Genomic DNA, 12,079 nt, shown 5'->3' on the forward strand with positions numbered 1-12,079 from the left:
AGTTTCTAGGAGTTTACCATTTCTTTATAATGCAGATATTAACATTCAACATTGTCTACTTACCTGATTGAAATTCTGATGAAATTCTTCAACCACAGTTATTAGCTGCCCTGGCACTTCTATCACTTCTAGGTTTATGAACAGAAGTATGTAAAGTACAAGCATGGCAATCGGGCAGCACATGTGCTAGTGGCCACTATAAGAGAGAGATTCTTCAAATCCCTCTCCTGGCCACTTTGTGGTGCTGTATCCAATAGATTTTGTTTGCTAACGGTCCCAAACTTGATACATGCGGCCATATTGCAACTCCAAACACACCTATTATGACTGCTCTGCCATGGTATCACAGCAGACATCTCTGATATCTGCTGCAGACACTAATCATACATACAATGGATCTTTCAGTGTTGCAGAAAGAGATTTTACCACAAAATAACATTGATACATCTCATCAGGAACTTTCATAACAGTACAGGACAAATTGTGAATGATAGATACATTGTATGGTGTTTAACATGTAGCAGGAGGCGATTCAATTGTGTTCTGGTCTGCTATTTTTTGAAGGCGCCAGATGGAGCAATTCAATTGTTGCTGCATCTGAGTACTGGCATTTCTCCACGCACCCTCAGGAAGGTGTAAGCAGTGAGCAAAAATGTGCAATAATCCCATGGTTAGGGCACCCTAACCGCAGTTTAAGCGCCCTAACGAGGACTTTAGACAGGTTTAGCCATTTTACACGGCTAAATCCGACCCAATAAGGCGTGAAGAGAGTAATAATTAATGGGCGTCTAGAACAATTGAGTTGCAATACTGGGCGTTTATTATCACCGCCCCCATGCAACAATTGAATTGCCCTCACAAAATTCAGGCTATAATACTTATATAATCCTTAAGAGAGACGTAAGGAGCAAATAGGGTTGAGGTTGCCAAAAGGATAAATAAAAGGGGCAGACTAGATGGGCCAAGTGGTTCTTATCTGCTGTCAAATTCTATGTTTCTATGTTAACCTCCCCAACATACCCAAACTAGAATAAGTAGTGACACAAAATAAAATACTATTTTTAATTCATTGTTTTAACTTATTACCCCAGGACCCATCACCCAGAGGTTTTTGGTTGAACCACAGTCCTATCAGCAAATACCCTGCTATGAAATACTGCGTCAGTGGTTTTGTTCTTGGTACTGGCACACCTTTGCTGTTCACATAAGTAGCAATGTTACCAGAGATTCAGGAGAGAAAACTGCATGTGTTACTGTCTGTATGGAATATAGCCAAATGCTTGTCTGAACATGTCCTTAATGTGAGATGCATGTATCAAATATTATAACATTATTTCCATCTTTGTGCAGCAACTTCTGATTTGAATCCTACAGTGAAGTGTGACAGTGGTACAATGATAACTTCTGTCAATAAATGCAGACTGCAAAAACTTGGGTACGATTACAGTACCTTACATCTGGCTGATGCCTCTATTAATTGCACCTACACATATCCTGATTATGCAAACAATGTTTGGAGCCTTCAAGCAAAAGCAGCTATAGGATGGTGCGGGAACTTCATTGAGGTAAATACTTTTTTTTCTGTAGTTAAAACTTGTTTTGTTAAATGTGGAACAAACTATAAATTTAATTCTTACTCCTTTAATCTTTATGTCTAGTTTTCAACATAATATCAAGTTCTAGAGTATCGGCATATTGTAGAAGGCAAAGCACAAAAAATATGTAAGCTCCAAGCCATACTAGAATAATCTCTCTGAGGGGCCTATTCATCGTGCACATTTTCACATGCTATTGTAAAAATTAAGTTATTGGGCCATTCATTAAGAAGGTGAAGCAGGAAATATCACAGATATCTCCTACTTACCTTCCTTTTGCGGAATGGCCCACTGTCCCCATACACTAGTATGGGGACAGAATTCATCAAGCTCCTAAAATATTATATTTTCAGAGCTTGACTGCAGGAGCATTTGCCATTTTCAGATGGTGAATTCTCCTGCCCTGGGCTCGCAACCCACTCCTTCCCTATGGGAAGGATGTCTGGGTTGCAAAGAGGGATATTTTTGGATCCCTCCGGGTACCTCTGCCTCTGTCCGGCTCCTTTCTCCATCTGTGAGCATGAGTGACCTGTGATGGTGCATCACACCGAAAAGGAACAGTGAATCGACATGCGGGGACAGCTGTCACTGCGCCGGAGCAGTGATGAATTGCACCAGCAGCCGCGGCAAGTCAGAATAATTATCATGAATAAGCCCCATAAGTCAGTGAGACTGTCTGAAATAGTCGGTGATCTGATCTAAATCTCTTTGTATATCTCCATGAAGTTGGGCCAGGTAGGTGCAACACAATGATGACATCATCACTGTAGGCCCGGGGTGGGGAACCTTTTTTCTGCTGAGGGCCATTTTCATGTATATAACATTATACATGGGCCCGGTGCAGGCCATGCCCCCTCTGTGTGACATCACACGGGGCGGGATCACAATTGCTGGTGATTTTAGCAATGCCTGGAACATCCTGAGGGCAGCAGTGTGACCATCTGAAGTGTCTTAAGGATGCTTCAAGCAGCACTGCTGCATTGATTCTGGCTGCAGGGTGCCATTCTAGGCAAATTACTAGCCAGATGAGGCTAACAGAAAAAAGATTAGAGGGTTCCTGAGCTTGAGGTTTCCCATCCCTGCTCTAGGCCCACCATGGAGGAATCACTGGGGAGAAGAATAAGAAGGATGTACATTATAAGAAAATATCAGTGACTTTTCAGTGCATTCATAGCTGTATGAGTGGCTGTATGCACAAGAATGTGTGATGAAATACAGATGATTTGTGCTGATCTGATGGAGATGTGTGCTCAATTACAGGGCATATATGCTTCATTACAGGGTACAGTATGTGCAGTAGCGCACGCAGGGGGGGTTTCTGAGTACCTAGAAACCCCCCCTGCACACACACACCGACAGCCCGAGCCTTCTTCCGCACGGGCTGTCAGAAAACTAGCCCTTCTGTTATTTCAGCTGAGGCAGGGAGCCCTCTCTCTGCACTCATGTTGCTGAACGTTCAAAACCATCCCCCTCTATACACACTGCTGCACGGGAGCTCTCCACAGCCCGGGCAGGCACAATGGTGAGTTAACCCTTTGAAAACCTTCATGGTTTCTTGAGTGATTGCTTATGAATGCTTCAAGGGTGCCCTTCCAAAATATCACTAGCCCAGGCCCTGGTATGTACAGTATATGTATGGATGTATGTAAGTATGTATGTATGTATATATATATATATATATACATATATATATATATATATATATATATATATATATATGTCTGCCTGCTCTTCTCTTTGAATCTATATGAGACCTGGAGCTCCATCCCTTTGCTATATATACATATATATATATATATATATATATATATATAAACATTTAAGTTTTACATATACTTATATATATGTATATATAAATATACTGTATGTATAGAAATATACAGGCGCGTATGTATGTATGTATGTGTGTATATATATATATATATATATATATAATATATATATATATATATATATATATATATATATATAGCAGACTAATTCAGCACAAAGTCAGGGGTGGTCTAGGTCTACCTGACATCTTTACATTTTCCGAAGTGTCAGCCTTTCAATACATATCTGATGTGTTAAGGTTCTGCTCACTTTACTAACCTCTCCCTAGAAGAGGCAATAATCTCTCCTTACTTACCTGTTGTGCTGTTACAAACCTACTGCTCCAAACTGACTATAGGCATTCTGAATAATCTCATTTTGCAAGCTATAGATATATATATATATAATGTGGCTTAAATCACATACACAGTTGTATTTTAATCCCTATTTTGCAAACTATATCCTGTTATGGGGTAAGCCAAATTGTTTACCATCTCTTAGTATTTCCCTATATACCGTGTAGAGGCAAAAGGGGATTGCAGCAATAAGAAATATTTTTAAAGCTAGAGGCAAAGCTTTAAGGGGCACATCCACTAGGCGATATAAATGAGTGATTAAATGATAACAACATCGCTATAGTTCAATCGGTCATTAATTGTGCACAAATCGTACCCCAAAATGTCAGAAACGACCAGCGATGCGCGATTCCGCTGGTCCTTTCCAACATCAATCATCGTCTGAACATGCCGTTCAATCTGCCGATAATCACAGATTGACCATGTTCAGGGATGAGGGAGAGTGCCTACACTGAATGACATATCGTTCGGGGTAGGCACTGCACAGTTTAATGAATGACTGAATGATAACGATATTGTTATTGTTCGGTCCTTCACTAGTCGCCTAGTGGATGTGCTCCTTTACTCTTTTCATGAACTTAAAAATGTGTATACTACAGTAAGCCTAACTCTCAGTTTTTTATACTTACAGACACATCACTACATCACTATGTATTAGCACAGTATGTTACCCCCTGGCACTTCATGTCTTCATGTGACACAGTGTCCTATTTGCTCTCTCTTTACACTGTACACAGCCAGAAAATGTAAACTCCGCTTTTTATATTCTGTTTTACTTTAATATAATGTAGGAAAACTATGGCCCTCATTCAGAGCCACTCGCTAGCGGCAGTACGCTCGTTCCGAGCGATGTTCGCACATCTGCGCATGCGTACGGTTTTTAGTACGCATGCGCGAACCAGTCAGTGCGGCCGAAAATCGTTGGCACGCAATATAGCGAGGGCCTGCTATTTTGAGTGACAGAATGAGGCGTATGTGGGTGGTAACAGGGGAAGGTGCTTGAAAATGGGGAGTGGAGATCCGAACGCAGGCGTGCTTAAAGGTCAAAACGGGCGTTTTAAGGGAGTGCATAATTAATACAGCAGCGTCATTGACCACGTCACTTGGTGTTTTTTAACTCAGAACTGCTCGCAAAATAGCGGTTGAAAACACCAACCACAAGAATAGCGAGCAGTTCATACACTGTACGATGTACTCGATTAATCTAATAAATAGCGGACATGACGTATGGTGCGTGCGGCCAGGGGGCGTTTTTATCAAATAAACGAGCGTATGTTTTGCTCGCTCGTTCAGACTTAGAGGTGGGAACAGACTGCAATTTGCGAACGGATCATTTGAATAGCCACCCCTTGTTTTTGAACGAACGACCACAAATAGCGAACGGCTCTGAATCAGGCCCTATGATCAAACGTATGTGTATTGTAGCTTGGTCTCAAGATTTCCCAGATTCTGGCTCTTCCGACTGTATTATATCTTCTCTACCAGCTACAATGAGATTTGTTGGTTCTGCCAGATTACCAGAAATTCATATTAAATTTATCATCAGAGCTTATATATCACAAGTCCAAAAATGTCATAAGATGCCAGGAGAACCAAGTCCCTGCCATTCTAATACTGCAACTTTCATACACAATGTCTGGCAGTGTACAAAACTTTTAAAAGAAATTTGGTATAATTATTTTATCAAGTAATTAACTAAAGTCTCTCTAACTTTTTTTTGTAAAGTCTTCCTATCGGCTAATTTTGACTCTTGGTCATCTGAACTTTTACCTACTAATGCTATTCATCTCCTTGTAGCATTGATAACTGTAGCCATAAAAGTGTTACTGAAAAAATGGCTATCGTCAAGCCCCCCCCCCCCCCCCCTCAATATAGAAGGGTAAAATTGAGCTCCTTTCTATACAATATTTAAAAAGATGTATAGCATTACTTGATATTGAGAAAGGTGTTATTAGATTTCATAAAAAGTGGCATTTTTGTCTTGAATATTTACCTACCTCTACATCCCAACAAATTCTGAAAATTTTAAAAACACCTCTTGCTCTCTCCTACACAATTTAACTTCAATTCTTTCAACTATTATACACACCTCATACCGGTTTTAATAGATTATAAATTATATGGTGATTACTAAGGGCTCTATTTATTAACATTATTTTTACTAAAATAAAGTGAAAAAGGGTGTTTTCACACCCTTTTCACATTATTTTAGTATCACCTATAGTTATTACAGGGCAATTGGAGTAGAATTCATAAAATTCTACTCCAACCCCTAAGTATCACTTATTTTTAGTAATCAGATCGCATTTCCCATAACTGTAATGGGAAATGTGTCCGACCTGAGTTACTAAAAATAAATCGTAAAAAAATATCGTGGAAAGCCCTGTGATAATAATGCCACCTGGAGGTGGCGTTATCCAGGGTCTCCCCCGGTTACCGGCCTCCTGCCCTGCTCTAACGGGGAGAGCAGAGCGGGGAGTCGGTACCAGTAATCAGCTGTGTGGTCTAAATAGACCGCAAGCTGATTACTGTAAAAAAAATTAAAAAAAATGGTAAAAAAAATAATTTACTTACCTGACTCCAGGGATTGGTGATTGGGCCTCCGGTGATGACTCCCCTCCGGTCAGCTGGTCTCCCATAGTGCACTGCTGCCTGGTCATCAGGTGATCGGGTCCCAGTGCAGTATGGCAGAACACCTGACCGGAGGCATGGAGAACATCACCGGATGCCAGGAGCATGCAGGTAAGTGTAATTAAGGGAGGGGGGTCACGGGGGGGTCCGGAATTGTGGGGGGTGGGGCTTAGCGAAAATACCGTAAAGCTCACAACAAGTATGAATTCAGCTGAGTAAAGCACAGTGCTTTACTCAGCTGGATTCATACTTGTTATAAGTTTTCCTGCTTGTTTCTGTTTATGGCTTGAAAAAGGTTGGTGAGGCCAAACGAAACATTGCTGCTATACTGTGAGCAAATAAATATAACCTAAGCTGCTTTCATTGGTGAGTGCATGCAAACTCTTTACACACATATATATATATATATATATATATATATATATATATATATATGTACTGTGTATATATATATATATATATATATACATATATATATAGTTTACCAAAGGACAGGCACTCCACAAAACCTCACAAATTCTTGCCTTGTCGCCTTCCCCGGGAGGAAAATTTCCCAAACAATACTGCAGCAATAAATAGTTAAAAAAAGACAGAACACACACACCGTATATAGTGGAGCTTTATTACATACCTACCTCACTCAAACATTCTTACCTACTGCCAGATGTTCATGTCATAGATCCTGTTTGGAGTACCTGAAGAAAAGATCTTATATTCACCTCCATCCTCATGCTGGTCTCCGTAGCATCCAGGGGTCGGAAACCGGCACCTGATCCATATACTTACATTAGTTGTGTCTGTGTGTGACCACATACACCGCTAATGACCCAACGTCAATTTTTTTTTTAAATTTAACCCGTTTTTTACTATTTGCAGGCAGAAACACTCATGGATCACACTGATCTGTGAATGTTTCTGTCAAACTCGCAGATCACAGGCAGGTGAATTGATTTCACAAATTTTTACTGGAGTGTTGTCTGTTCACTTGAGAGTTTATAAACTTTCATCTTGGTAAAATCCTGAATCCTGTCTTCACTAGTGAAAAGTTACTTGAGTTTAACTGATGGTGAAGTGAAGAGAGTTTGCTAACTTTCCAGAATTTTCCTGTAGCAAAAGAAATTTCTCTCCCGAGTTTGTCAATAGTACATTTGCGAGTGGAAAAAAATTCCCAAACTCTACAGAGATTGCTAACTCGACTAAGAACTCGAATCTTAGTAAATTTACCCCTTATAAATATGAGAGCAAAGGACAAATTGAATATTGTCCAAATAGGGAGTAAAATGGTTCATACTCCAAGTCACATGTTGAAACCATTTAATCCTGTTGGAATCCTGGTATTAATTAAAAGGCTTATTAAAATTAGCTCAAATATACAGTTTGTAGAACAATAGTAAATGTCAATGTTTCTCCAAACAATCTAAAAAACATGAAGTGTTGAGCCCTGTAGTTCATCTGGAACAGCGCAGGATGACAGGAGAAGCCCACCTCATGATTGCATGCTATGGATGATATCAATTATGGGTAGGTACTCTCTTGAATTCAGCGCACATGGTTCCAGGGGGTGGCCTGCCACATACCCTTCACCTGTGACAGATACACCATTGTGCCCATGTGGTGGCTCCCACTATACTTGCATCCATGAGCTTGATGTTTCCAGCTACATCTTTAGAAAGATGGCACCTGGCACTGCCTCAGAGTCTGGTACCACAGGGAATATGTAAGGGGGGACCTGCTGCATGGAGGGTGGCACAACATGCTGCCCCTTCTCCCATAAAATGCCACTGGCTATATACTAGCAATCTATTTGAACAATGTTTGAAAAAATCATTAACTCTAAAAAGGAAAGTATTTTTTCAAGAGCCACTGACATACTTTAACCAGAGATTTCCATTATCTAACAGTAAAAATAGCCATGCCTGCACACACTGGGTATAATTTGGAGTTGAGCACAACTTGCAGCCCAAATCCACATGTAAAAAAATATTACGCTATTAGGGACTGATTCATAGATGGATGCTTTTGTAACAGCCACTGTGTCTTGCTATGCAGTGACTGTTACAAAAGCATCCATCTATGAATCAGTCCCTAATAGCATAATATTATTTTACATGTGGATTACACTAATGACATAGGAAGCATCCAATGTAAAAAGCTGTCTACCACACCTTGGGGGCCCCCACACTGCTGCAAATATTGACTGGAACTTGGCCACTCTCATTGGCCGGCTAATGTCCCAGTAGCATCACAGCACACTTTCACTGCTACTGATTGATGGACCGACTGTGGCTGCCTATGGAAGCCCCACCCCCTTTTTGAGATAATGCCATGATTCGCGGGTGCATGGGTAGAGGTTGCTGCCTAGTGAAGCGAAGTACTCATCCCTATCAGAAGGCTGATGGCTGCTGAAGCTGCAACAGGTTTTTGTGTGCGCTCCCTTCCTCCCTCTCTCTCTCCCCTTCTCTCAGTCTCCTCCTCTATCCCCTCCTCTTACTTTCTCCCTTCCTCTGTCTCTCCTTCTCTATTCCTCTATCTCCCTCTCTGTCTCCTTTCCCATCCCTCTCTGTCTCACTCTCTCCCCTGTCTCCGTTTCTCCTCCCTCTCTCCCTCCCTGTCTTTTCCTCCCTCTGTCTCTCTCCCTCCCTCTCTCTCCCTCCCTCTCTCTCTCCCTGTCTCTTCCTCTCTCTCTCTCCCTCCCTCTCTCCCTCCCTGTCCCTTCCTCCCTCTCTCTCCCGTCCTCCCTTTCTCTCTACCTCCTTCCCTCCCTCTTTCTCTCCCCTAACTCTCTCTCTCCCCTTACTCCATCTCTCTGTCTCTCTCCTCCCTCTCTCCCTGTCCCTTTCTCCCTCTCTCTCTCTTTATATATCTATCTTATCTATCTATGTATATCTATATAAATCCCTCCACTCTAAATCCTGCGTTTTCCCCTGGCCAATGTTTTTGATAGAGCCCCATAACTTAGTTGCCCACACAAGCCTTAATCAGGCCCTGAGGCTAAGCCTTCATCTCCGCTGCCGAAGACAGTAAATCTGCGATGGAAGACATACACACTGTCCTCAGCACTCCCACAAAATGCTAGCAAAATGCCTATGTTTCGGGGAACGGATTCTTGCTCAACCCCAGAATGCCTGCAGCCTGTCAATAAGGCTGTGGCATCCAGGACAGTGCGATCGATGACGCAGGACAAGATCTGCACATGCGCAGTGCGGCTTCTTCACATGAGCAGATCTCAAATCATTGGATATGTACATGAACATCACAGTTCTGTACATCTCTGACTTAGGGCTTTGGTTAATTATTTTGAGTCACACATATCTTCAAGATACATGCAATTCAGACTAGATAATTAAAATGTGTCCACTTCAGGATCAAAAGTGCATCAAGATACCCTTTAAGGCTAAATACTATATAATACAGTGATCATCATCAACTTGATGATGCTGATTGACATTTTATGTGTGTAAAGTAATTAAATAATTATAAAAGCAGCATGCCCTCCATCACTCCCATTCCAAAGGGAACTGAGCAACAGCTAGACTTACTGCAAGAGGACTGATAGCATGGTATCCAACTTCAAATGCAGCTACCACCACCAGGCTAGGATGATCCCATTGTTACTCAGGGCCTGTTTTATAGTTGGATGCAGTGTCGATAATTGTGCAGTCGATCAATTATTTACTACTGCACGTGTGTGAAAAGTCCTGGAAGCCCCTATGGTGCATACATTGTCTATGCAGAGAACACTGTTGCAGTCTCATAGGTGTGTCAGTGAACAAGGCTGCCTTCTCAAATACAGAGCCACGTCCACAGAGTCTGGTTTTAGATAAAGTTTAGAAGAAGACACTGCGCCATCCATAGGGCGTCATAAGTGTCGATGGTATAATATATATATTTCTCATAGGAGTTGGCTTACAATATCTCTTAGTTCACAATAACTGTAATATTTACCACCTGCCTATTACAGTATATGCAGGCTCTTTGATCAGTTTCTATTTTACTGTAGAACCAGTTTTCATCTACAGTAAATTAACTCTCCTGCAGCCACAATTATGTAACAGATTATGGCCTCGATTTATTAATGAGTTTAATCACCAAAACGAGTGATAAATTTTACTGTGTATGCTAAATAGTGCTCCAGCCATTCAGCTCCCAACTGTCATTTTTCTAACAGTTGACAGTTGGCAGCTGATTTCCTGGAGCTCTATTTATCATTCACTCATTTTGGTGATAAAATTTGTTAATAAATAAGGCCCTATGTCTCACTTAATGAATCGTGATGTATTCTATTACAAATAGTAAGCTTATCTTAACAATTCACATCTACTGCTGTGAGCTATGGCCCTGATTCAGACCCGCTCGCTTACGGAGGCACCTAGCAGGTCTGAAGGGCGTTTTTGGCCAGCCACCCCCCCCCCGACCCGCCTACCAAACGGGGTGAGCTGTCGATCAACGTTGACAGCCGCGCCTTTTGGATGCGAGTGCCGGAGCAAGTGATTTCTCGCTTGCTCCGGGGCTCGCGCTCGCACAGTGCATCCGCCGCGCATGAGCACTGCTCACCCATCGACCCACTTGCGAGCGCATAGCGCTTGCGAGCGGATCTGAATCAGGCCCTATGTTCCATTTATCAGTGAGCTATATATAATATTAAACCAATATATTAACCAGCGGGATTAAGATACAGATGAATTTTAAATATTTTGATAAGAATTGGAAACCCTAAATAACCTATTTTTAATGTAAAACCAATAAAGATTTTGGAAGTTTTTAAACAACATTTTTTGTGCTTTATTTATATGTGGCCTGTGTGAGTGAAACTAAGTGCACCATATCGAATACTCTTACTTTTACTTTCATGTTTATGTTAATATATACATTAGAGTAATTGGTAGCACCTTAGTAACAGGAATTACCCTCTTTTTGGAACTGTAATAATCCTCCTAAATTGATTGAAATGGTACTAACCATTAAGAGATTATTTATTAACAGCTGAGTTAGTATCACACACATACCCAACTGACAGTGAATAAATACAGATACCCATTATTCTGTACATTATATCACTGGTGCGGGATCAAACTTGACCTTTGCATGATATCAAAGATGTACAGGTATGCCCAGATGTATTTGGATGATCCCCAGTTCTATCAGAATGGTGAGGTGTTTTGCTATGGGGAAGCCCACATTCTTTTTGCTGGCATTATTCACCTACAGTATGAAATTCAGTCCTGTGCTGAACAGAGTGGGACCCACTATGACTGGGGACCACACACTGCATATAACCTAGTTATAGTCAGGCCAGCTTAGCCTGTAAGAGCTTAGTCCTATTTGCTGGAATACGAGTACTATTAGCAGTGGTATGGCAGAGTAGTTGTACACAGCAGCAGATGCCCTGAGTCAGTAAACAGCCCAGTACTTAACCAGTGGGGTGGTTAATTCAGCAGTAATGTGATTAGTATAGCCATACCCACAGTTATGCTTATACAGACTCTCAGCATGGAGCAGAGTATACAGGTAACCAGCCGATGACGGTGTGTGGGTAGCGGTGCTGGATGCAGGTGGTATCAGCTGTTGTAGCAGGATGGAACACACAGTCATAACAGGGTCTTTCTGGAACTAAGTAGGACACATCCATTTCCCCCTGTGGCACTGTAACACAGTGACAAGATGGTGCTTCACATGCGCAGAAAT

At 41.5% G+C, this 12,079-nt stretch overlaps 1 protein-coding gene across 1 annotated transcript in view; it reads left to right on the forward strand.

Annotated features, from left to right (window-relative positions):
- Positions 1-12,079, forward strand: part of LOC148511557 (uromodulin-like) — a 58,506-nt gene that overhangs the window by 20,021 nt on the left and 26,406 nt on the right. Inside the window, exon 5 of the mRNA XM_088442102.1 lies at positions 1,351-1,565. Within this exon, the coding sequence (XP_088298228.1) occupies positions 1,351-1,565 (215 nt within the window). The remainder of the gene's footprint in view (positions 1-1,350; positions 1,566-12,079) is intronic.

This window comes from Taudactylus pleione, unplaced genomic scaffold (genome assembly GCF_031769625.1).
Source record: "Taudactylus pleione unplaced genomic scaffold, aTauple2 ptg000305l, whole genome shotgun sequence".
Classification (NCBI taxonomy): Eukaryota; Metazoa; Chordata; class Amphibia; order Anura; family Myobatrachidae; genus Taudactylus; species Taudactylus pleione.